General features: G+C 50.6%; 2 protein-coding genes across 2 annotated transcripts in view; one reads left to right on the top strand and one right to left on the bottom strand.

The window, feature by feature from the left end:
• Positions 1-286: 286 nt before the first annotated feature.
• Positions 287-9083, bottom strand: trmt112 (tRNA methyltransferase activator subunit 11-2). The gene is made up of 4 exons (XM_085976168.1): positions 8913-9083; positions 6017-6118; positions 2230-2322; positions 287-789 (listed from the first exon to the last, which is right to left on the bottom strand). The coding sequence occupies exons 1-4, from the start codon at positions 8985-8987 to the stop codon at positions 688-690; spliced, it is 372 nt and encodes a 123-aa protein (XP_085832294.1). The 5' UTR covers positions 8988-9083; the 3' UTR covers positions 287-687.
• Positions 9084-25218: 16135 nt separating this feature from the next.
• The window catches only part of prdx5 (peroxiredoxin 5), a 31219-nt gene continuing 29404 nt past the window's right edge, over positions 25219-27033 (top strand). Inside the window, exon 1 of the mRNA XM_085976166.1 lies at positions 25219-25368. Within this exon, the coding sequence (XP_085832292.1) occupies positions 25276-25368 (93 nt within the window). The 5' untranslated portion in view covers positions 25219-25275. The remainder of the gene's footprint in view (positions 25369-27033) is intronic.

Below are 27033 nucleotides of genomic sequence, written 5' to 3'. Positions count from 1 at the left end.
ACGCAGCCGTCAATTGGCGCACAGCAAGATCCCACAAACAGCAATGTGACAATGACCATTGTTGTTAGCATTATCGACAGCCAGCCATTCCTGCTGGATTAGCGAGTGGTCAGGGCTGGCCTGGCTGCGAGGCCTTCCAGGGCCGAACAGCCCCGTCACTCACTGCCTCACGACGGGGGGGCAGATGGGGGGGGAAGAGGGACATTTGTGGGACGGCAGCCCACCTGCCTTTTTAAAAAATTGGTGAGGGCATCAAGACCTTTCTAAATAAACAGAGAGACGCGGGTTTAATAAAAAACAAATGACTTTTAATTTATTTTAAATAACAAGCCCCCCCCCCTCCCAGCCACCTTTCCTTCCGCCGGGAATCGAAACCGCGGCGAGATTCCGGGGCGAGGACACAGTCCCGGTACTCCCGTGCTGCGCTGCTCACTGGGTGGCGGTGGGTTCCTCACTGCCGCTAATGCCCCTCCCGTTTCTGAAACCCGGTCACCGACGTTCCCAGCGCTCTGTTAAAGGGGCCGCACGGTCCCCCCGTTCTCCCCCAAAAATTCTAGGGAACATTGGTGGTCAACACTGTAAATATTATACATGTATATAAAAAAAAAAACACCGGTATGACATCATTGACAGCGCCAATCTGAGATTGGAGGGGGAGGGGGGGGGGGCGGGGGAAAACCAGGCAGCCTAAACCTCATCCTCGTTCAGAAGCATGTTCGGAATCCCTTTTGTGATGGGGAATTCCCGGCCAGACTCCGGACACTTCAAGACTCCTTCAACCACTTCGACCTGAAAACCGCAAAACGATAATTTGAGGTCTGTCTTTGTCCAGTTACACAAGCATTCTATTTTCTTTAATTCTACGCGGAAGCGGACACTCTCTCTCTCTGGCGGACAGGTTTCATGGAGGCCCGGAGGTCTCTGGTACCCCACTCAAAGTGTCAGCTAATCGACCACAGAAGGCCTCATGGCCATGTTCACTCCCAGGGCAGGTACAGCACAGGTTAGATACAGAGTAAAGCTCCCTCTACACTGTCCCATCAAACACTCCCAGGGCAGGTACAGCACGGGTTAGATACAGAGTAAAGCTCCCTCTACACTGTCCCGTCAAACACACCCAGGGCAGGTACAGCACGGGTTAGATACAGAGTAAAGCTCCCTCTACACTGTCCCATCAAACACTCCCAGGGCAGGTACAGCACGGGTTAGATACAGAGTAAAGCTCCCTCTACACTGTCCCATCAAACACTCCCAGGGCAGGTACAGCACAGGTTAGATACAGAGTAAAGCTCCCTCTACACTGTCCCGTCAAACACACCCAGGGCAGGTACAGCACGGGTTAGATAGAGTAAAGCTCCCTCTACACTGTCCCATCAAACACTCCCAGGGCAGGTACAGCACGGGGTTAGATACAGAGTAAAGCTCCCTCAACACTGTCCCATCAAACATTCCCAGGGCAGGTACAGCACGGGTTAGATACAGAGTAAAGCTCCCTCTACACTGTCCCGTCAATGTGCCTCTTCATGTCTGCTTGGCTCCTTTAGTAGCACTCACGTCTGTGGGTCAGAAGGTCGAGGGATGAAGTCCCAGAACTGGAGCACATAAGCTGGGTAGCAGTAAGGGAATGGTGCCCCATCAGAGGAGCCATCAAAGGTCCCAGGGCACTACTGGACGAGGAGCAGGGGAGTCCTCCCAGTGTCCTCGGGCCAATATCCCCCCCCTCGACCAATAGCACCCAAAACAGATCAACTGCAGATTGGGGCTTGCGGGACACTGTGGTCACAAAATGGATGCCGCAGTGGTTACAAATTGGATGCCGCAGTGGTCATAAAATGGCTGCCGCAGGGGCCTATACAACAGCAGTCTGTTCACTTCTAAAAGCACACTCTGTGCGAACGGCTCCTAAACAGCCCGAGAGAGATGTGAACGGAGGCTCCAGCGCCACAGCAGACACCCTGTGGGTTCTCCCAGCGAGACCGCCGGCTGTGACCAGGACCGTCAACGGGATCTCGATGGAACGCAAGGGTGGGGCCCCGCCCGGCCCGTCACGAGGCTCGACCCGTCCAGATAACAACAGACCTCTGGGCGCCGCGACTGGGATCCCAGTCTGAGGGGTTGGGGGGGGGGCGGGTGGGGGGGCTCGAAACCACACTGAGCTCAACTTGGTTCCCAAATCCCGGAAGGGATGGGGAGGGGGGGGGAGGGTACACTGCCGGCTCCGAGCCCTACCTCCAGCAGGACGTGATGCACTTTGTGCAGGAAGTCCTCGGTGCTCTGCGATTCGGGCGTCAGCTCCTGGGGAAGGTCGTTCCGGTGCCCGATCTGTTGAGAGAGAGAGGAGAGAGATTGTTAGACGCCTCTCCCGGTTCATAGGAACGGGAGGAGGCCATTCGGCCCCTCTTCCGCCATTCAATGAGATCATGGACTGATCTGTACCGTAACTCCATCTACCTGTCCTGGTTCCGTAACCCTAGCCCAACACAATTCTACCCATCGCCGTTTAGAAATGTTCAATTAACCCTCCCCAGCCTCAGCAGCTTTTGGGGGGGGGGGGGGGGGTGGGAAAAAGAGATCCAGATTTCCACTCCCCTTTGTGTGAAGAAGTGCTTCCTGACATCACTCCTGAACGGCCTGGCTCTCATTTTAAGGTGATGGCCCCCTCGTTCCTGGCGGGTTGCCGTACAACGGGGGTGGAGGGCGCAAGTCTGGGCCGATCCATCTTGGAGCGGGAGGCGCTGGGAGAAGACACCGCCCGAGCGACAGACCCCCCTCGGCACCGCGACCAGGATTTCAGCAAGCGCGACAGTGGGAAGGGGTCCGAGAGACGTTAAGCGTGTGGAAGAACGCCCGGCTGTACACGTGTAGGTCTCGAGGGTTGGATCCGTACCGTGTGACGTTAGCAGGCCCGGATGACGTTCGGCTGAAAGTGCCTTGCGGTGGGGGGGAAGGGGTGACCTCTGGCCATTGGGTTCAAATCCAGCACGGCGGGACGGGTCGAAGGTTTCCGCCCTCTGCGAGGGTCACTGTGTGAAGTGAGTTTGTCCAGTTTCAATCCAAGTCTTCAAGGGCTCAAAATTGACCGTGATTGGCAACCTCACCGAGACGGTGGGTGTGGTAACCATAGGGACACAGATTGAAGATAATCGGTAAAAGAACCAGAGGGGAGGTGAGGAGAATGTTTTTACGCAGCGAGTTGTTGTGATCTGGAACGCGCTGCCTGAAAGGGCGGTGGAAGCAGATTCAATAGTAACTTTCAAAAGGGAATTGGAGATATACTTGAGGAGGAAAAAAATTGCAGGGGAGTGGGGAAAGAGCAGGGGGGAGTGGGATTAATTGAAGAGCTCTTCCAGGCATGACGGGCCGAACGGCCGCCTTCTGATTCTATGAATTGCTAAACATTATTCAGCCACCGGCGCACCGTGGCTGCAGTGTGGACCATCTACAAGATGCACTGCAGCAACTCGCCAAGGCTTCTTCGGCAGCATCTCCCAAACCCGCCACCTCTTCCACCTAGAAGGACAAGGGCAGCAGGCGCATGGGAGCACCACCACCTCCAAGTTCCCCTCCAAGTCACACACCATCCTGACTTGGAAATATATCGGCCGATCCTTCATCGTCGCTGGGTCAAAATCCTGGAACTCCCTCCCTAACAGCACTGTGGGAGCACCTTCACCACACGGACTGCAGCGGTTCAAGAAGGCGGCTCACCACCACCTTCTCAAGGGGCAATTAGGGATGGGCAATAAATGCTGGGACTCGCCAGCGACGGCCACATCCCGCGAACTAATTTTTACAAAAGGCGGCGCTCTTTAGGTGGAGTGTTTGGAGATGATACAACTTTGAGCTGCCTTGTATGCGACTCAAGGGCAAACGCACCAACCAGTGACGCACTCAGCCATATCGACCTGCTCCCAAGTGCAATCATCAGTCTGCACCAGGTTAGTGGCTTTCTGTTGGGGGTGGGGGGTAAATCAGCCAGGGCTCCTGACCACCAGCCAGTAGAAGAACGGACGGAGACTGGACGGGTCTGGGCTCGGCCGAGATGTGCGTGGACGGCCGACACTCGCGATTCACGCAGAACGGGTCACTCGGGCTGAGGACAGCTGGTGCCGACGGGGCACGTAACCCAGCAAGGAAGGAGTCAGCCCTTTCAGGAAAGGGGTTGGGGGAGATACTGCAGTGCCACCGCTGGCAAGGAAGGCGCAATTACAGCGTGACGCGTTTACATGGGAAATTCCCATTATCAATGTGGGCGCAGGGATTTTGCAACAGGAATACTAGGTTAAGTACGGAATGCATCATTTTAAAGTACGGACTGGCCCTGGCCCAATTATCACCTGCCCTCGATCCCTGCTTCAGACAACACCGGGTCATAGAAACATAGAAGATAGGAGCAGGAGTAGGCCATTCGGCCCCTCGAGCCTGCTCCGCCATTCAATGAGATCATGGCTGATCATCCAAATTCAGTACCCTGTCCCTGCCTTCTCCCCATAGCCCTTGATCCCTTTAGCCTCAAGAAATATATCCAACTCTTTCTTGAATATATTTAATGAACTGGCCTCCACCGCCCTCTGTGGCAGAGAATGCCACAGGTTCACCACTCTCTGGGTGAAGAAATTCCTCCTCAATTCAGTCCTAAATGGCTTACCCCTTATCCTTAGACTGTGACCCCTGGTTCTGGACTCCCCGGCCATCAGAAACATCCTTCCTGCATCTAGTCTGTCCAGGCCTGACAGAATTTTATAGGTTTCGATGAGATCCCCTCTCAATCTTCTAAACTCCAGTGAGTATAAGCCCAATCGACACAATCTCTCCTCATACGTCATTCCTGCCATCCCAGGCGACCAAAACTGCACACAATACTCAAGATGTGGTCTCACCAAGGCCCTGTACAACTGCAGCAAGACATCCTTGTTCCTGTACTCGAATCCTCTCGCTACGAAGGCCAACATACCATTTGCCTTCTTAACCGCCTGCTGCACCTGCATGCTTACCTTCAGCGACTGGTGCACAAGGACACCCAGGTCTCTTTGCACTTCCCCTTCTCCCAATCTATTGCCATTCAAATAATAATCTGCCTTCCTGTTTTTGCCACCAAAGTGGATACCCTCACATTTATCCACATTATAGTGCATTTGCCATGTTTCTGCCCAATCACCCAACCTGTCCAAATCGTACTGGAGTTTCACGACATCCTCCTCACAGCTTACCCTCCCACCCAGCTTTGTGTCGTCTGCAAATTTGGAGATATTACATCCAATTCCCTCGTCCAGATCATTAATATATATTGTGAACAGCTGGGGTCCTAGGACCGATCCTTGCGGTACCCCACTAGTCACTGCCTGCCACTCGGAAAACGACCCGTTTATTCCAACTCTTTGCTTTCTGTCCGCCAACCAGTTCTCTATCCAAGTCAATACCTTGCCCCCAATCCCATGTGCCTTAATTTTGCACGCTAATCTCTTATGTGGGACCTTATCGAAAGCCTTCTGAAAGTCCAAATACACCACATCCACTGGTTCTCCCTTATCTATTTTACCAGTTACATCCTCACAAAAGTTCCAGTAGATTAGTCAAGCATGATTTACCTTTTGTAAATCCATGTTGACTTTGTCCGATCCTGTCACTGCTTTCCAAGTGCTCTGCTATTACATCTTTTATAATGGACTCTAGCATTTTCCCCACTACCGATGTCAGGCTTACCGGTCTATAATTCCCCGCTTTTTCTCTACCACCTTTTACCTACTACCGACTCTTCCGTGTGAACTGCCGCGGGAGGGCGACGGGCAATGCATTAAAAATCTTGTGCCCGTGTGCACCTGCTGTCGCCATGATTTGTGGTCACGCTCTTGTCCACATTTAACAGTGAAACTGCCTATGTAAACTATTGGAATGGAAATCCTGTATGTAAACAGTTGCCGTCACGGTGCAGTGGCGGGCACTAGACACCAGGTGTCGCCGTAACTCCGCCACCATCTTGCGCAGCATTTTGCTACTTAAGCTAGAAATACTTAACGCTTTCCGCTGCGTCGACCAGCGCGCTCCACTCCATTTTGGGGACCATTCGAGAGATGAACTCCTGGTTGAAGTCCACGTTGTTGATTTTTACTTCGGAGGCCTTCAGGGAAGAGAGGCAAAGGAAAATCGTCAAAAAAAAATAATCAGGGTTTGGTTACAGCTTAGAGCTTCTCATCGACAGCGAGGCCCCAGTTCCCGCCCATCCTTCACCCGCCCCCCACACCCCCTGACAGGGGTTCGCCTCAGAGAAGGAGACCTCACGACGACCCGCAGGAAAATCGTTCTCTCAAAACCAAATGGCAACTGAATCGAAGGTGAGGTTGAAAACAAGTTGTATTTATATACAGTAGAAAAACTACCCTAAGGGTTAGCAACAAAGAGAGAGGCACGTGGGGTAAATCTATTTCAATTATACGCGATGCAGTCAACAGCAATTTGCATTTATATAGCACCTTTAACGTAGTAAAATGTCCCAGGGCGCTTCACAGGAGCGATTATCAAACAGAATGACACCGAGCCACATAAGGAAATATTAGGACTGGTGACCAAAAGCTTGGTCACAGAGGTCGGTTTTAAGGAGCGTCTTAAAGGAGGAGACAGAGGCGGAGAGGTTTAGGGAGGAGCTTAGGGTCCAGGCAGTCAATGGCGGGGCGATTAAAATCGGGGATGCTCAAGAGGCCAGAATTGGAGTTTTGAAACAACTTTTCAAGGCGATCCCTCCCTCCTCTGTAGCCGCCGACTCTCACTGGGGTAGGAGTTCCACAGCTATTGGCAGTCCAGCACCTGATCCAAGAGGCTCGTGTTCACGTGTGAGCTTAGATTAGGGTATCCAACCTCATTTCTTATCGGCTGGTTGGTTCTGCATGACGTTGGAGAGCCTGGAGGTTTGAAAAGGGCTGTTGGGTATATCGCACATAGAAATACTGATGAACATCAGCCGGCTATTTAACCGCAAGAGACATCACAGGCCAGCCCGATCCAACATCCACATACTGTCCAGCAAGGGTCAGGGGATGGTAGGCAGGCCGGTCACCCCCATATCAGTTCAACCCTCCAAAGCACAGGGGAAACCCGTTGTGGCCAACTGTAGCACGATTGTGTTTAACCCTCCCACACACAGGGGGCGCTGTGACTCACTCTAACCCAGGCCGAGTATAACCCTCCCACACACAGGGGGCGCTGTGGCTCACTCTAACCCAGGCCGAGTGTAACACTCCCACACACAGGGGGCGCTGTGACTTACTCTAACCCAGACCGAGTATAACCCTCCCACACACAGGGGGCGCTGTGACTCACTCTAACCCAAGCCGAGTATAACCCTCCCACACACAGGGGGCGCTGTGACTCACTCTAACCCAGGCCGAGTGTAACACTCCCACACACAGGGGGCGCTGTGACTCACTCTAACCCAGGCCGAGTATAACCCTCCCACACACAGGGGGCGCTGTGACTCACTCTAACCCAGGCCGAGTATAAACCTCCCACACACAGGGGGCGCTGTGACTCACTCTAACCCAGGCCGAGTATAAACCTCCCACACACAGGGGGCGCTGTGACTCACTCTAACCCAGGCCGAGTATAACCCTCCCACACACAGGGGGCACTGTGACTCACTAACCCAGGCCGAGTATAACCCTCCCACACACAGGGGGCGCTGTGACTCACTCTAACCCAGGCCGAGTATAACCCTCCCACACACAGGGGGCGCTGTGACTCACTCTAACCCAGGCCGAGTATAAACCTCCCACACACAGGGGGCGCTGTGACTCAATCTAACCCAGGCCGAGTATAAACCTCCCACACACAGGGGGCGCTGTGGCTCACTCTAACCCAGGCCGAGTATAACCCTCCCACACACAGGGGGCGCTGTGACTCACTCTAACCCAGGCCGAGTATAAACCTCCCACACACAGGGGGCGCTGTGGCTCACTCTAACCCAGGCCGAGTATAAACCTCCCACACACAGGGGGCGCTGTGACTCACTCTAACCCAGGCCGAGTATAAACCTCCCACACACAGGGGGCGCTGTGGCTCACTCTAACCCAGGCCGAGTGTAACACTCCCACACACAGGGGGCGCTGTGACTCACTCTAACCCAGGCCGAGTATAAACCTCCCACACACAGGGGGCGCTGTGACTCACTCTAACCCAGGCCGAGTATAACCCTCCCACACACAGGGGGCGCTGTGACTCACTCTAACCTAGGCTGAGTGTAACCCTCCCACACACAGGGGGCGCTGTGACTCACTAACCCAGGCCGAGTATAACCCTCCCACACACAGGGGGCGCTGTGATTCACTAACCCAGGCCGAGTATAACCCTCCCACACACAGGGGGCGCTGTGACTCACTCTAACCCAGGCCGAGTATAACCCTCCCACACACAGGGGGCGCTGTGACTCACTCTAACCCTGGCCGAGTATAACCCTCCCACACACAGGGGGCGCTGTGGCTCACTCTAACCCAGGCCGAGTATAACCCACCCACACACAGGGGGCGCTGTGTGTTACAGTACAAAAATGGCTTCCGTTTTGAAGCAGCCCTCACTGGGTCTTACTGTACCAGAATGGCTGCCATTTTTAAGCAGCCCTGTGTCATACTGTACCAAAATGGCTGCCGTTTTGAAGCAGCCTTACCGTATCTTACTATACAAAAATGGCTGCCGTTTTAACGGCGCGCACCACGTCTTACTATACCAAAATGGCTGCCGTTTTGAAGCAGCCTTACCGTATCCTACTATACCAAAATGGCTGCCGTTTTAACGGCGCTCACGTCTTACTATACCATAATGGCTGCCGTTTTTAGCGCTCCACCCTCACCGGCCTGCTCGATGAGGCTCAATGTGCCTCAATTCCCCCCTCCCCTCCACCAGTTATCCTCCGTTCACTCACTCACCCGCAGCAGCAGCGGGAAGCCGCGGCTCACCCCGCGGACATGCGAGCTCAGCAGGTTGTGTGTCAGCAACTTCATGGCGGCTTCGGCTCGGCTACTCCCGGCCGTCAGGACGGAAATGGCGCGCAGTCCGTCGCTTTCCGCCTTCCCCCTAGAGCACAACAACCCTCACCAGGCGGACCGGCCCCGCCCCACCTCTACACGGTGGGGGAGAACCTTAACACAGCGCACCATTTAAAGGGACACTCACTCCTCCTTCTTCATTTATCAAACGGGGCAGGCTTTTTTCAATTTTTTTTTGATGGAAGGTTGCATTTAAACTTTTTAAATCCAAGTTATATCATCCGCTGATATGCGGTTAATGTGCCCAAACCCAGCATGGTCTCTCCATCCACCTCTCACGACCTTTCTACGACCTTAAACATTCACTCCTTCCACCACCGACGCACCGTGGCTGCAGTGTGTACCATCTACAAGATGCACTGCAGCAACTCGCCAAGGCTTCTTCAGCAGCACCTCCCAAACCCGCGACCTCTTCCACCTAGAAGGACAAGGGCAGCAGGTGCATGGGAACACCACCACCTCCAAGTTCCCCTCCAAGTCACACACCATCCTGACTTGGATGTATATCGGCCGTTCCTTCATCGTCGCTGGGTCAAAATCCTGGAACTCCCTCCCTAACAGCACTGTGGGAGCACCTTCACCACACGGACTGCAGCGGTTCAAGAAGGTGGCTCACCACCATCTTCTCAAGGGCAACTAGGGATGGGCAATAAATGCTGGGCCTCGCCAGCGACGCCCACATCCCAGGAACAAATAAAAGATAAAAGACTGCTTGCCCGCTATCTGGTCTTGGATGAGCCTCAGGTTCCTCTAGTTACACACTGGGAAGACCTAAGCCATCGTCTTCAACTCCCCTGCTATGAACTCCATATTCTTGCCATATTCCGTCCCCCTCCCCATCCACGGTCGCAGGTTGAACCAGACTGTTCACAACCAGGCGGTTTGACTCCAAGCTGAGCTTAGAGTTTAGAAGAATGAGAGGGGATCTCATTGAAACTTATAAAATTCTAACAGGACTGGACAGACTAGATGCAGGAAGGATGTTCCCGATGGTCGGGGAGTCCAGAACCAGGGGTCACAGACTAAGGATAAGGGGTAAGCCATTTAGGACAGAGATGAGGAGGAATTTCTTCACCCAGAGTGGTGAACCTGTGGAATTCTCTACCACACAAGGCAGTTGAGGCCAATTCATTAAATATATTAAAGAAGGAGTTGGATATATTTCTTAAGGCTAAAGGGATCAAGGGATATGGGGAGAAGGCAGGGACCGGGTACTGAATTTGGATGATCAGCCATGATCTCATTGAATGGCGGAGCCGGCTCGAGGGGCCGAATGGCCGACTCCTGCTCCTATCTTACATAGTTTCTATGTTTCCGCTGCCACGTCGTCCAGCACAAAAAACGGCCAACATCTACGTCTGTAACATCGACGTCTCCGGCTTCGCCTCAGCCCATCTGCCGAAACCCTCCTCCATGCCTTTGTCTGACCGTGCTCCTGTGAAGCACTTTTAAAAGAAAGACTTGCATTTCTATAGCACCTTTCACGACCACCAGACATCCCAAAGCGCTTTACAGCCAATGAAGTACTTTTTGAAATAACAACAGAAAACGCTGGGAAAACTCAGCAGGCCAGGGCAACATCCGCAGAGAGAGAAACAGAGTCAATGTTTCGGGTCGAAACCCTTCGTCAGGACTGAGAGAAAAGGCAGGAAATGAAACAAAAGGCAGTTTGGGGGCTGGGAAATGGGGGAGGGGATGAAAGAAGAGACATTAAGAGATATTCAAGGCAAGACGAGATGGTAATAGGACAGGTAAAGAAACAGACAATGGCTCTAAATGAAGTGTGAAATGCGCTGGCAGAGTGAGAGACAGCTGCCATGTGGGAGAGAGAAAAATAGGAAAAGGCACAAACCAAAAGTGTGGATAAAAAATATAAAAATATAATAGGGGCCGAGGTTATGATCTGAAATTGTTGAATTCGATATTGAGTCCGGAAGGCTGTAAAGTGCCTAATCGGAAGTACTTTTTGAAGTGTGGTCACTGTTGTGATGTAGGAAACGCGGCAGCCAATATGTGCACAGCAAGCTCCCACAGTGGCAGAAGGTGGGTAGTGGGGTTCCACAAGGATCAGTGCTGGGACCACTGCCGGTCACCATTTACATCAACGATTTAGACTTTGGAATCAAAAACACAATTCCTAAATTTGCGGATGACACCAAATTGGGAGGGGGGGGGCGGAACGCAATACAGTAATCCCTCCCCAACCGTGGTGGGTACGTCCCCTGAAAACCCCCCCCGTGGGTTGGTAAAACCGCGGTTGGCAAATACAAGACCTTATGGGAAAAACGGGGTTAGGGGGAACGCGGCCGCATTTACCCTCGTCAGAGCCTAAGCAAGCTGCTTTATTTTAAATAACACAATAAAAAAGATCATCAATCGAGGGGGGGGTGAATGCGGAGAAGCGACATCGTGGCTGGTTGACGCCACTGGGTCATCAGCTGGGCGGTTTCTTAAAGAATTCGTCCTCGTCCTCTGCCTCACTATGATGCTGTATCAGCTCATCGAGGTCCTCCGCCGTCGACTCCTCACCATGCCACTCAAGGAGCCCCTCGACATCATCAGGCTGTATGTACCTCGTCTTAAAATTTTCCAACCAGCCCTTACTCGCTTGAAACTTTATGTCATCTACCCTTTCCCCGGCAGCCACAGTAAGATGCTTGTAGATACTAAGGGCCCTTCTTACGTACCCAAGCGGAATTAACACTCTCTTTATTCTGGTTCTGGTCTTCCTACCAGATATTGAGTTGCCTTCTCCATTTTTTCAAGCTTATGGTCCCCTGGCATAAACGACACTTTGGCCCTTTTCGAAAAGCCACCCGCAATACTAGCCCTTATCGACACGTCACTTTTTTTTATGGTTCTAATGGTGGACTCGTTAACCCCCCATTAGTCATCCAACCGACGCTGTACTTTCACCACGGGCAAGTCTATTAACGACATCTAATTTCTTATCTAAGGTTAGTACATTCCTTGCCCTTTTCGCTATTGATTCACCTTTACCACTGAGATTACGCCTAGGGGCCATGATTAAGGGCTAAACAGAACAATACAATACTGTAATTAAAGGCAATTAAAGACGACGTTCACACACACACACACACAGACACAGTATTTCCGCAAGTGGAGCGAGACCACGCCTGTTAGTAAATATGCTCAAAAGAGCGGCGCGGATGAATGGAGTCTCGTGTTTGGAAGCGCGACCCGTGAAACTTGAAAATTAAAATCCGCATCTACACAAAATTCACTGCCGCGGTTGGTTGTTAAAATTTGTTGCAGAGAGGAAACCGTGTATGGCAAAACCGCGGTTGGGGCGGGATTCCTGTACTGAGGAGGACTGTAACAAATTACAGGAGTACATTAATACAACATAGAAACATAGAAGATAGGAGCAGGAGTAGGCCATTCGGCCCCTCGAGCCTGTTCCGCCATTTAATGAGATCATGGCTGATCATCCAAATTCAGTACCCTGTCCCTGCTTTCAATTTCAATTTCAATTTTATTGGTCACTTAACTGTAATGTATGTACCTTTAAGGGAGAGAACTACTTTTTACAGCTCCTGTATACTGTAGTACCGGCAGTGACCACACCTGTATATAAACCCTGTGTAGTGATCTGTACAGTTAGTTCTAGAGTAACTCTCATTCAGTAAACACCTGTTGAATCGTTCCCTGCAGTCTGTTGTCTGATTATTGAAGGACACAACATTAAGATACACGGACATAACATTGGCGACGAGCAGATTCGAACCTACCTGCAACTCTGCATCACCTCCCAGTGATTCGCTCCTGGAGAACAGTGGAAGAAGGTCGAGTCCAGAAGCAGGGGCGTCGACCACGGGCAACCGCCCAGTCATCCAGCGGAGATTTGAGCATCGCAGGGGAGGCTGTCGAGAGCCAGGCTTGGCTTTCCAGTCACAGTGGTCCAGCGAAACGGGCTGGCAACAGGTACTGCACAGACCCTTCCCGGACAGCGACGGGCTAGAGCCCGACTGAGCGGCGTCAACGGGGGAGAGAGGCAAGAGAGAGCATAGCGCAGCCGGTGTTCAAGGGCCGAGCAGCGTCAACGGGGGAGAGAGGTGCGCAGGAAAACACGCAGAGCGCAGCCGGTGTTCAAGGGCCGAGCAGCGTCAACGGGGGAGAGAGGCGCGCAGGAAAACGCGAGGCGCTGCCATTGCCACGAGGACCGCAGAGAGCGGCGTTGGCAGCAGCGCAGGAGCAGCGCACGAAACCCACAGGGCGTCGCCATTTGCCATGAGGACCGCCGAGAGTGACGCTGGCAGCAGCGCGGGAGACGCCATTTTAAACCGCAGTGGGGAAGAAAGGAAAGCGCGGGAGACGCCATTTTAAGCCGCAGTGGGGAATAAAGGAAAGCGCGGGAGACGCCATTTTAAGCCAGTCTAACCACACCCAAAAATGCCGAAGAGTGGCAGTATCACAGCGTTCGACAATGAAGTCGAAGATTGGACGACATATGTCGAACGCATAGAAGTATACTGCAAGGCGAATGAAGTGCCAGATGACAAGAAAGCGCTGGTATTGTTGAATTCAATGGGTGCCAAAACGTATGGCTTACTACGAAACCTAGTAACCCCAGAGAAGCCAGTAGAAAAGGACTTTGAAAACATAGTGTCAATCCTACAGGACCACTTAAACCCCACACCGCTGCTGATAGCAGAAAGATTTAAGTTTCACAAAAGGAACCAGCATAAAGATGAAAGTAATGCTGAGTATTTAACGGAACTGCGCAAGCTATCGAAACACTGCCAGTTTGGAACGGGACTAGCAGATACTTTAAGGGACAAGTTTGTGTGTGGGCTTCAAAGTGAAGGAACCCAGAAACGGCTTCTATCAGAAAAGGATCTTACGCTGGACAAGGCTTTCAGCATTGCAGTATCACATGAAGCAGCAGCACGGGGCGCTGCAGAGATACAACAGAGACCGCAAGAATATGGCACAAATGAAATGTCATACGGAACAGTGAAGTGCTATCGCTGCGGCAGAACAACACACGACCATAATGATTGCTGGTTCAAGGACAAAGTGTGCAGACAGTGTGGAAAAGTAGGACACATAGCAAGAGTCTGCAGGTCGGGAAAGAAAACCAGCAGCAAGAAGTCTCCACAGGAGAAGTACAAGAAGGTACATAAGGTGACGGAGAGTAGTTCAGACGAACAGAAGAGTGATACAGACTCCAGAAGCAAGGAGCTGGGTTGTCTGAAACTACATAATGTGATCAAAACGGAGAATCACCAAACTATCTGGGTCACGCTCAAGATAACAGGAGTCCAAGTGAAAATGGAATTGGACACAGGATCAGCCCTAACAGTCATAAATCGAAGGGACTACAAGCGGCTATTCTCACATATACCCTTGAGAGATACAAAGATTGTCTTGAAGACGTACACGGGGCAAAAAGTCTACCCCAAAGGAAAAATAAGGGTGAACGTTATATATAACGGCAAGGAAACACCAAAAATGGTCCTATATGTATTGCCAGATGGAGGACCACCACTACTAGGACGTGAATGGATCCAGAAGATACAGCTAGATTGGCATTCCATACAGGCACTGACTGTGGCTGACAAAAAGGATGACGACGTCACACCTGGGCGACTGTCAAAGATCCTAACTGACGCGAAAGAAGTGTTCCAGCAAGGACTCGAAACACTAAAAGGCATGGCAGCGATGATTAAAATTGAAGAAAACGCAAGCCCAAAATTTTTTAAGGCCAGACCGGTACCTTATGCGATCCACCCAGCCGTCGAAGCAGAGCTGGAGAGTCTGGAACGTTCAGGTGTACTGTCCAAGGTAGACTGGAGCGAGTGGGCTACACCCATCGTCCCTGTGATGAAAAAGTCGTTGAACAGCACGCCTGGGGAACCAAGGAAGGTTCGCATCTGTGGGGACTTTAAGGTAACAGTGAACCCGGTCCTTCACACCGTACAATATCCACTTCCGCGGATTGAAGATATTTTCGCCTCGCTATCTGGAGGGAAATGCTTCACTAAGATTGATCTGGCCCAGGCGTATCTGCAAATGGAGGTAGAAGAAGCATCAAAAAAATACCTCACAATCAACACCCATAAAGGTCTCTACCAATACAACCGGCTGGTATTTGGGGTAGCATCAGCTCCGGCTATTTGGCAGAGGGCAATGGAACAAGTCCTGCAAGGGATCCCAGGGACCCAGTGTTATTTGGACGACATCCTGGTCACGGGCGAAAATGACAGTGAGCACCTTGCCAACCTGGAGCAGGTGCTCACTAGATTGCAGGAATATGGGCTCCGAGCTAACCGCCCCAAATGCGAGTTTTTTAGAAAACAGATCTCGTATTGTGGCCACGTTATCGATAAAGAGGGGTTACATAAGTCCCCAGAGAAGATTGAGGCAGTAGTCAAGGCTCCAGCACCGGAAAATGTGTCACAACTGAGGTCGTTCCTCGGGCTGGTAAACTACTACCATAAGTTCTTGCCAAATTTGTCTACAATACTACACCCACTGAACACCCTACTGCAAACTGGGGTGCCATGGAAGTGGAGTGACAAATGTAGACGAGCTTTCCAGAAGAGCAAAACACTAATCACATCGAAAGAGGTATTGGCCCATTACAACCCGGCATTACCAATTCGGTTGGCATGTGATGCATCACCCTATGGCATTGGAGCGGTGCTGTCGCACAAATTCTCGGACGGCTCAGAGAGGCCAATAGCCTTTGCGTCACGATCACTAACCTCAGCCGAGCATAACTACGCCCAGATTGACAGGGAGGCCCTCAGCCTAGTGTGGGGAGTGAAAAAGTTCAATCACTATCTGCACGGGCAGAAGTTCACCTTGCTGACTGACCACCAACCACTTGTCTCCATCTTTAATCCAAAGAAGGGCGTTCCGGTGATGACTGCGCAAGGGCTACAAAGATGGTCCCTTTTTCTAGGGGCGCACCAATATGAAATCGAGTATAAGGGCACGAAACAGCATGGAAACGCTGATGGGCTATCACGCCTGCCACTGCCTACAGTGGATCCTGTCAAAATATTTCATTCGACTATAATTGAATGCTTGCCAGTAACTAACGCTAGTATAGAGAAGGAGACCCGAAATGACCCGACACTGTCTCGGGTATATGATTTGACGGTGAAGGGATGGCCAGCACATGGCGACTCACTGTTGCCAGCATTCTCATCCAGAAGAGAACAGCTGTCAGTATGCCAGGGGACCTTGATGTGTGGATCCCGAGTGGTAATTCCACCCAAGTTAAGGGAGAGAGTGCTCAATGAGCTTCACGAAGGTCATCTGGGAGGGGTGAAAATGAAAAGCTTTGCTAGGGCTTATGTGTGGTGGCCGGGGATCGATCAGCAAATCGAGGACTTGACAAAGAGCTGCTCAGGATGCCAGAAGGTCCAAAATGCACCACCACATGCCCCTCTACACCCATGGGAGTGGCCCTCATCTCCATGGCAACGGGTGCATATTGATTTTGCTGGTCCATTCATGGACTCAATGTTTTTAATAGCCGTGGATGCGCACTCGAAATGGCCTGAGGTCATCAAAATGTCCTCCACCACCACGGAGAAAACTATTGCAGTCCTACGGACCATTTTTGCCAGGAATGGCTTGCCAGAACAGATTTGCTCCGACAACGGACCACAGTTTGTGCCCGAAGAGTTCCGGAGGTTCTTGAAAAAGAATGGGGTAAGGCATTACACATCCGCCCCGTATCATCCAGCCACAAATGGATTGGCTGAGAGGTTCGTACAAACCTTTAAGAAGGCAATAAAGGCTATGTACAATGACAACATTCCGCTGCAGCACAAGGTGGACAATTTACTGTTAGCCTACAGAAATGCGACACATGCAGTCACCAACCAGGCCCCGGCCATGATGTTCTTCAACCGAAGGTTGAGATCTCGTCTGGATTTGCTCAGACCAAATGTACGAAGAGATGTTGAGAGCAAACAATTCCAGCACATCAATGAGAAGCCAACAAGGAGCTTCAATGTAGGGCAACCAGTCTTGGCCCACGACTACCGAACAGAGAAATGGCAACCAGGAACGATATGCACACGGCAGGGGCCATTAATGTACACAGTGGATGTTGGGGAGAACATTGTGAGACGCCATGCTGACCAGATCCTAGAGTCACAGGAACGAGTCAACCCCATGTCTTGGCCATACGTACCTGGTGAGGAACCCGACGTACAGGTCGCATCTACCCCAGAAACAGTAGCATCGGAAGCTGATGAACCAATCGACGACAGGGGGCCTGAATCGCCTCCGCACCAAGAGCAAGACACTCGGGAAAGGCGCTACCCAGAAAGGATCAAGAAGCCTCCCCAAAGACTGAATTTATAAATAGACTATTTTCAGCTAATGTTGCATGTTAAAAGTGCTAATTGTAATTAGTTTGATATTTAATTGTTAAATGAGTGTTATGGTACTGTTAATCTAAAAGGGGAGGAATTGTAATGTATGTACCTTTAAGGGAGAGAACTACTTTTTACAGCTCCTGTATACTGTAGTATCGGCAGTGACCACACCTGTATATAAACCCTGAGTAGGGATCTGTATAGTTAGTTCTAGAGTAACCCTCATTCAGTAAACACCTGTTGAATCGTTCCCTGCAGTCTGTTGTCTGATTATTGAAGGACACAACATTAAGATACATGGACATAACAATAACTAAATACAAGAAGTGTAATCTAGTCAGTGAAATGCTTTTTTCCTGACGAGCCGAGAGCAGCAAGCAGCAAGAACACTGAGCTGCCTGGTACGCACGGAGCTCGCAAGGACGACAGCCATCTTCATCGGCGCCATCACAAAAAAACATACCGACATATACACGCATACATACTTTAAATATAAATAAAGCAGACATAAAATAAATAAAAGACATAAAAAGACAGCACATAAAATGAACAAGCAATAATGTAAAAAAAGTAATTTCTACAGTAATTACATTGATATTTCTACCCAGGCTTCTAGAATAATCTCTGGTTACAGGGTGGCCGCACTGGGAGAGCATCGTGAGGAACTCACAACTTATAATTAAATAAATTTATAAAATTAAATAAATAAAGTGCCCCCTCAGTCTCTCTCGATGTTTCCATCTTGGTCTCTCTCGATGTTTCCCCTCTCTCTCTCTCGATCTTTCCTCTGTCTTTCTCGATGTTTCCTCTCAGTTTTTCTCGATGTTTCCCCTCGGTTTCTTCCACACACCTGACCAGCACATTACCCCTGGCTGTCCAAATTGGCATCCTGGTAACCGGGTTCCGCTCCAGCTCTCATCCTTCAAACTGTCACTCCAGCTCTCATCCTTCAAACTGTCTCTCCAGCTCTCTTCCTTCAAACTGTCTCTCCAGCTCTCGACCTTCAAACTGTCTCTCCAGCTCTCGACCTTCAAACTGTCTCTCCAGCTCTCGACCTTCAAACGGTCACTCCAGCTCTCGACCTTCAAACTGTCTCTCCAGCTCTCATCCTTCAAACTGTCTCTCCAGCTCTCGACCTTCAAACTGTCACTCCAGCTCTCGACCTTCAAACTGTCACTCCAGCTCTCGACCTTCAAACTGTCACTCCAGCTCTCATCCTTCAAACTGTCTCTCCAGCTCTCGACCTTCAAACTGTCTCTCCAGCTCTCATCCTTCAAACTGTCTCTCCAGCTCTCATCCTTCAAACTGTCTCTCCAGCTCTCGACCTTCAAACTGTCTCTCCAGCTCTCGACCTTCAAACGGTCACTCCAGCTCTCGACCTTCAAACTGTCTCTCCAGCTCTCATCCTTCAAACTGTCTCTCCAGCTCTCGACCTTCAAACTGTCACTCCAGCTCTCGACCTTCAAACTGTCACTCCAGCTCTCATCCTTCAAACTGTCTCTCCAGCTCTCGACCTTCAAACTGTCTCTCCAGCTCTCATCCTTCAAACTGTCTCTCCAGCTCTCGACCTTCAAACTGTCTCTCCAGCTCTCAACCTTCAAACTGTCTCTCCAGCTCTCGACCTTCAAACTGTCTCTCCAGCTCTCGACCTTCAAACTGTCTCTCCAGCTCTCACCCTTCAAACTGTCTCTCCAGCTCTCGACCTTCAAACTGTCTCTCCAGCTCTCAACCTTCAAACTGTCTCTCCAGCTCTCGACCTTCAAACTGTCTCTCCAGCTCTCATCCTTCAAACTGTCTCTCCAGCTCTCGACCTTCAAACTGTCTCTCCAGCTCTCGACCTTCAAACTGTCTCTCCAGCTCTCGACCTTCAAACTGTCACTCCAGCTCTCATCCTTCAAACTGTCTCTCCAGCTCTCGACCTTCAAACTGTCTCTCCAGCTCTCGACCTTCAAACTGTCACTCCAGCTCTCATCCTTCAAACTGTCTCTCCAGCTCTCGACCTTCAGACTGTCACTCCAGCTCTCATCCTTCAAACTGTCTCTCCAGCTCTCGACCTTCAAACTGTCTCTCCAGCTCTCATCCTTCAAACTGTCTCTCCAGCTCTCTTCCTTCAAACTGTCTCTCCAGCTCTCGACCTTCAAACTGTCTCTCCAGCTCTCGACCTTCAAACTGTCTCTCCAGCTCTCATCCTTCAAACTGTCTCTCCAGCTCTCTTCCTTCAAACTGTCTCTCCAGCTCTCGACCTTCAAACTGTCTCTCCAGCTCTCATCCTTCAAACTGTCTCTCCAGCTCTCATCCTTCAAACTGTCTCTCCAGCTCTCGACCTTCAAACTGTCTCTCCAGCTCTCGACCTTCAAACTGTCTCTCCAGCTCTCAACCTTCAAACTGTCTCTCCAGCTCTCGACCTTCAAACTGTCTCTCCAGCTCTCGACCTTCAAACTGTCACTCCAGCTCTCATCCTTCAAACTGTCTCTCCAGCTCTCGACCTTCAAACTGTCTCTCCAGCTCTCTTCCTTCAAACTGTCTCTCCAGCTCTCTTCCTTCAAACTGTCACTCCAGCTCTCGACCTTCAAACTGTCTCTCCAGCTCTCGACCTTCAAACTGTCTCTCCAGCTCTCGACCTTCAAACTGTCTCTCCAGCTCTCATCCTTCAAACTGTCTCTCCAGCTCTCTTCCTTCAAACTGTCTCTCCAGCTCTCTTCCTTCAAACTGTCTCTCCAGCTCTCGACCTTCAAACTGTCTCTCCAGCTCTCGACCTTCAAACTGTCTCTCCAGCTCTCGACCTTCAAACTGTCTCTCCAGCTCTCATCCTTCAAACTGTCTCTCCAGCTCTCTTCCTTCAAACTGTCTCTCCAGCTCTCGACCTTCAAACTGTCTCTCCAGCTCTCGACCTTCCAACTGTCACTCCAGCTCTCGACCCCATATCCCTTGATCCCTTTAGCCTTAAGAAATATATCTAACTCCTTCTTGAATATATTTAATGAATTGGCCTCAACTGCCTTGTGTGGTAGAGAATTCCACAGGTTCACCACTCTCTGGGTGAAGAAATTCCTCATCTCTGTCCTAAATGGCTTACCCCTTATCTTTAGACTGTGACCCCTGGTTCTGGACTCCCCCGCCATCGGGAACATCCTTCTGTCTGTCTAGTCCTGTTAGAATTTTATAAGTTTCAATGAGATCCCCTCTCATTGTTCTAAACTCTAGCGAATATAAGCCTAATCGACCCAATCTCTCCTCATACGTCATTCCTGCCATCCCAGGTATCAGTCTGGTGAACCTTTGTTGCACTCTCTCCATTGCAAGAACATCCTTCCTCAGATAAGGTGACCAAAACTGCACACAATACTCAAGGTGTGGTCTCACCAATGCCCTGTACAACTGCAGCAAGACATCCTTGCGCCTGTACTCGAACCCTCTCGCTATGAAGGCCAACATACTGTAATGTATGTACCTTTAAGGGGAGAACTACTTTTTACAGCTCCTGTATACTGTAGTACCGGCAGTGACCACACCTGTATATAAACCCTGAGTAGGGATCTGTACAGTTAGTTCTAGAGTAACCCTCATTCAGTAAACACCTGTTGATCGTTCCCTGCAGTCTGTTGTCTAATTATTGAAGGACATAACATCAAGATACACGGATCTAACACATACCATTTGCCTTCTTAACTTGCAGAATGGGCATATAATTGGCAAATGAAGGTCAACACAGATAAATGTGAGGTATTACATTTTGTTAGGAAGAATAGGGAGGTCACTTATCACTTGGAGGGTGCGAGTCTAGGTGGGATAGAGGAACAAATGGATCTGGGAGTACAAATACACAAATCACTAAAAGTTGTGACACAGGTTAGCAAGGCCATAAAAAAAGCAAACCAAGCACTAGGGTTTATTTCTAGAGGGATAGAATTGAAAAGTAGGGAAGTTATGCTAAACCTGTATCGAACCTTGGTTAGACCACACTTGGAGCACTGCGTACAGTTCTGGTCGCCATATTATAAAAAGGATATCGAGGCACTGGAGAGGGTGCAGAGAAGATTTACAAGGATGATACCAGGAATGCGAGGGTATACATATCAGGAAAGGATGAACAGGCTGGGCCTCTTTTCTCTTGAAAAGAGAAGGCTGAGGGGTGACCTAATAGAGGTCTTTAAAATGATGGAAGGTTTTGATAGAGTGGATACAGAGAGAGTGTTTCCACTTGTGGGGAAGAGCAAAACTAGAGGCCGTCAATATAAGATAATCACCAAGAAATCAAATAGGGAATTCAGGAGAAACTTCTTTACCCAGAGAGTGGTGAGAATGTGGAACTCGCTACCACAGGGAGTGGTTGAGGCGAATAGCGTAGATGCATTTAAGGGGAGGCTGGACAAGCGTATGAAGGAGAAGGGAATAGAGGGTTATGCTGATAGATTTAGATGAGGAAAGACGGGAGGAGGCTGGAGTGGAGCATAAACGCCGGCATGGACTGGTTAACAAAGCCATAAAAAGTACAAACAAAGCACTGGGATTCATTTCAAGAGGAATAGAGTTCAAAAGTAGAGAATTTATGTGGAACTTATATAGAACCTTGGTTGGGCCACACTAGGAGTCCTGTGCACAGTTCTGGTCTCCATATTGTAAAAAGGATTTTGACCCAGTGACGATGAAGGGTCGACGATATACTTCCAAGTCAGGATGGCGTGTGACTTGGAGGGGAACTTGGAGGTGGTGGTGTTCCCATGCACCTGCTGCCCTTGTCCTTCTAGGTGGAAGAGGTCGCGGGTCTGGGAGGTGCTGCCGAAGAAGCCTTGGCGAGTTGCTGCAGTGCATCTTGTAGATGATACACACTGCAGCCACGGTGCGCCGGTGGTGGAGGGGGTGAATGTTTAAGGTGGTGGACGGGGGGCTGATCAACTGGGCTACTTTGTCCTGGATGGTGTCGAGCTTCTTGAGCTGCACTCATCCAGGCAAGTGGAAAGTGTGGTATCTTGAGGTGGCCATAGATGGAGACGGACACCGGTTAACTCCGTAACATGGTTTAATCAACCCTTGCACATAAAAGCTTCTGCCATGAGGCAGCAAAAACAAAGAGTACAACAGGAGAGCAATTGCCACAGCACCATCTGGTGGATCAGGTTACTCATAACCTCCCAGGTTACTACACTCCTCCCCTTAAGATTGCCATATGCAATTCTTAAACAATAACCCTTACTAGGTACTACGTTTTAATTAACCAGTATGCTCTAACCATGGTTAACCCCTGACTAATTTAACAGGTTTGTATAAGTCTTTCTGGTTGCTTGCGAATCCTTTGTGAACGTCTTAATTCCACTTGTGGTGGATTCTCAGATTCATTCGCACTTGAGATTGGAGTAGTCTCTGATGTTGGTTTTACTCTGTCCCGCTGTGGCCTGGCAGTACCAGTGTCCACTGGCACCTTATAAGCCGTGCTGGGTCCTGGAACAGCCTCCTCTACTGCCCTTTGTTCCATCTGAGGCAGTTCCCCCTGCTGCCAGCTGAAAAGCTGATCCACATGCCGACAAACCCCTCGACCATCCCCTAGTAACACGGAGTACGACACAGGTCCTGTAATGTCCTGGATTAGTCCTGGTATCCATTTAGGTCCATAACCGAAGTTCCGGGTGTACACAGAGTCCCCTATGGCGAAATGGCGAGCTTTAGTATGTTTGTCATGGTATGCTTTTTGGTTTGTTTGTTTTGTCTCAACCTTGCTTTTGAGATCTGGGTGTATCAGGTCTAACGCGCACCGCAACTTTCTCCCCATCATCAACTCAGCTGGAGAAAGCCCCGTGGTAGCTTGGGGTGTTATACGATAACTAAACAAGGCTCTATTGAGCTTGGTCTCCAGGGTGTCACCTGAGCTCTTCCTCATGAGCTCCTTAAAAGTCTGCACGGTTCGCTCGGCTAACCCATTTGAGGCTGGGTGATATGGAGCCGAGGTGACATGTGTAATTCTATTCCTTACCATGAATTCTTTGCTCCCTTCACTAACAAAACATTGTGCATTGTCGGATACAATCATTTCTGGAATACCATGCGTGCTGAAGCTGTTCCTGAGACAATTCAATGTGGCATCAGTTGTTGCAGAGCTCACTGGATAAACGTCGATCCACTTTGAGTGAGCGTCAACCAGCACCAAAAACATTTTGTCCATAAAAGGTCCCGCATAGTCTATGTGAATTCTCCTCCAGGGTTTGCTGGGCCACTCCCAGGGATGGAGTGGTGCCCCGGCAGGTGCTTTCCTCTGTTCCTGACATATAGTGCATGACTTTACCTTTGACTCAATTTCAGCATCCAAGTTAGGCCACCACAGGTAGCTCCTAGCCAGTCCTTTCATTCTAGTCATTCCTGGGTGCGATTGATGCAACTGTTCCATCAAAGTAGAGCGTCCCCGCTCTGGGACTATGATGCGTGCTCCCCACAGCACACATCCATCTTGGACACTGAGCTCGTGCTGTCTCTGTCTGTACGGCGCGAACTCCGGTCCCTCACGGTGATCTGGCCAGCCTTTCAACACATACTCACGGACCCTTGACAGAACGGGGTCCTTGGCTGTCCAGCCCTGGATTTGCGCTGAAGTCATCAGGGGACTGATCTCCTGATCCAGCATCAGGATGTGCTCCTCAGGGGAAGTACTGCGAGGAGATTTTGAGAGGGGCAGGCGGCTGAGAGCATCCGCGTTCCCGTTTTCCTTGCCGGCTCCTTACTTGTGCCTTGTAGATGGTAGAAAGGCTTTGGGGAGTCAGGAGGTGAGACACTCACCGCAGAATACCCAGCCTCTTGTTGCCACAGTATTTATGCGACTGATTCAGAACCAGTTTAAAAGGCTTTCTAATGTCTGGTTTCATAAATCTCACTTCCTGCTGTCAACATCTCTGTGGGTAGTGAGAGAATCCGCAGAATACCCAGCCTCTGACCTGCTCTTGTTGCCACAGTTGTCACAACTTTGGTTGAATCACCAGAGGATAAGGTACTGGTTGTCACCCTGACCATTTTCCTCAAATATAAGAGTCATTACCCAAGGAAGGATATATTCTGACCCGCTCTTGTTGCCACAGTATTTATGTGGCTGGTCCAGGTAAGTTTCTGGTCAATGGTGACCCCCAGGATGTTGATGGTGGGGGATTTGGCGATGGTAATGCCGTTGAATGTCACGGGGCAGTGGTTGGACTCTCCCTTGTTGGAGATAGTCATTGCCTGGCACTTGTGTGGCGCAAATGTTATTTGCCACTTATCAGCCCCAGCCTGGATGTCGTCCAGGTCTTGCTGCATGCGGGCATGGACTGCTTCATTATCGGAGGAGTTGTGAATGGCGCTGAACACTGTGCAATCTTCAGCAAACATCCCCATTTCTGACCTGTTTCTGTGTTGTGAAATTCTGTGTGCAAAGGGAGTGTGGGGTGGGGACGCGGCCAAATGTGCATGTTCTCTGCCAGCAGCGTGGGAGTGATAATTGCACAATGCTCTGCCAGTCAGTGTTTGCAGAGGGCAGTGCGCATGCTCTATGCCAGTCACCCTAGGGGGACAGTGCGTATGCTCTATGCCCGCACTAGCTCAGAGCGGCAGCGCGCATGCTCTATGCCAGTCACCCGAGAGGGACAGTGCGCATGCTCTATGCCCGCACTATCCGCAGAGCGGCAGTGCGCATGCTCTACGCCAGTCACCCGAGCGGGACAGTGCGCATGCTCTATGCCAGTCACGGTCGAGGCAGTGCGCATGCTCAGTGCTAGTCACCCTGAGTGAGCGCGGGTGCTGGTGACGTCAGCCGAGGGGGGAGGCGGGGCTCTCTGCGCGCAGGCGCCCTGGCGGCCGGGCCGGTTGCCAGGGGTGACGGTAAGGGCTGCCTGGGGCGGGGAGTGGTGCATAAAGGGCGGAGGATGAGGCTGTTGGTGTGCCAGAGCTTTTGGAGGAGCGTGAGTTGTAGCTTCAGATACGTCCACCGCGCCACAGCCGCTGCCATGCCCATCAAGGTAAGGAGGGTAGAGGTAGAGGGAGAGGGAGAGCATGGAGGGTCAGGGGTCCCTTCCCTTGACCATTTTCATGGCACAGCCCCAATCTCCCACTGAGAATCACAGAAGGCTCACAGCACAGAAGGAGGCTGCTCGGCCCCTCCAGCCTGTGCTGGCCATGCTGTGCCACGCCATGCTGGGCTGGGCAATGTTCTTGCATTGGGGTGGCTGTTACCGTCTTCGAGGGCTGAAGGCATTGATAAAAAGAAAGATTCGCATTTATGCCTTGCCTTTCACCACTTCAGGATGCTTGCTGGACAATTTTTGAAGTGTGGTCACTGTTGTAATGTAGGAAATGCGGCTGCCAATTTATGCACAGCAAGCTCCCACTTTATGCACAGCAAGCTCCCACAAGCAGCACTGTGATAATGACCCAGATCATTGTTTTTAGTGATGTTGGTTGAGGGATAAATATTGGACCCAGGACACCGGGGAGAATTCCCCCTGCTCTTCCAATAGTGCCATAGGATCTTTTACATCCACCTGGGAGAGCAGACGAGTCCTCGGTTTAACGTCTCATCCGAAAGACAGCACCTCCGACAGTGCGGCGCTCCCTCAGTACCGCCCTGCTGAGTGTCAGCCTGGGTTTTTTATGCTCGGGTCTCTGAGTGGGGCTCGAAACCCGCAACCTTCTGACTCCGAGCCGAGACGGAGAGTGCGACCCCACTGAGCCACCTTCCGAAGCCGCTCACCTCTCCTCTCGTGAGGAGGTCTTTTCAGTGCCCCAGTCATTCCCAGCCCTGTCGACGGTTGGCTTTACCTGAGTGTTGGGGGCTTGTGATTATTTTTTTTTTGTCGCTGTTTTTGCAGTGATTGTGCGAGCACTTCTCCGCTAAACCTGCAGCTCTCCGTTTGTACGAGGAAAGAGAAGCTGATTGAATGTTTGTTTGTGACGCACACGTGCAAGATGGAAACCAAGCCAAGCTTCATTCAGAATATTTTATAGGTTTGATTGTCTTAGAAATGAAGGATGTTCTTGAACCTTAAAGTCAGCTCTTGGGGAAAGCTAAAAGGTGCAATTGTGTGCCAAATAGTTTAGTCCTGTGTTGAGCAAAAATAATTCTAGCTTTATATTCTGAAATGGGATCTTAAAATGTAGAAAAACCTTAAGATTCTTCATCTCTAGCTTGTTAGATGCTCAATTTCTTACACGGGTATAATTCAAGTTAAAGCATAATAAACAATAGGGTTACACACACCATCAGATGAAACGAGCTATTAAGATGCTGAGGGTTGCCCATTTTTGGGCGGTGGGGTGGGAAAGAGATACTATTTTGGACTCCACAGGAAGCTCTGGGTTGAGTTTAACATTTGATGCATCTTTTAATGTTTAATGCCTTTGTTACTACAGGGTTATAGCCTATGAAACCCAGGCAGAGAGGACCTGTGGGAAGGAGGGAGGAGGACAGTAGGAGTATGTTTGTGTGTGTGTGCTAGGCCAATGTAGCAGAGCCTGGTCTCCAATCGTCTTGGATCCCCTTGTCATTGGACCAAGACCTTGCTCTGTCAAGCCCGTGTGTGCAACGGCCACCCCACGTCAAAAGAATTCACGCACAGGCATCTTCCACCCTTTTAAAATGAAGTTCGGGACCTGGAACGTCAGGACCCTCCTGGACAGCCCCAACA

The sequence above is a fragment of the Somniosus microcephalus genome, unplaced genomic scaffold, assembly GCF_052327205.1.
Source record: "Somniosus microcephalus isolate GS21.2 unplaced genomic scaffold, FLI_Smic_1.0 unresolved_chr2, whole genome shotgun sequence".
NCBI classification, from domain to species: Eukaryota; Metazoa; Chordata; class Chondrichthyes; order Squaliformes; family Somniosidae; genus Somniosus; species Somniosus microcephalus.
The sequence above is the reverse complement of the archived record's forward strand: the minus strand, read 5'-3'. Positions and strand labels throughout refer to the sequence as shown.

Excerpts from the sequence above, each read along its gene's own strand:
- trmt112 (XM_085976168.1), bottom strand. The coding sequence starts at position 8,987 with ATGAAGTTGCTGACACACAACCTGCTGAGCTCGCATGTCCGCGGGGTG. Across the intron at positions 2,323-6,016 it reads TGGTCGACGCAGCGGAAAGC|ATCGGGCACCGGAACGACCT; the intron begins GTTAAGTATTTC and ends CTCTCTCAACAG. Across the intron at positions 790-2,229 it reads TGCATCACGTCCTGCTGGAG|GTCGAAGTGGTTGAAGGAGT; the intron begins GTAGGGCTCGGA and ends TGCGGTTTTCAG.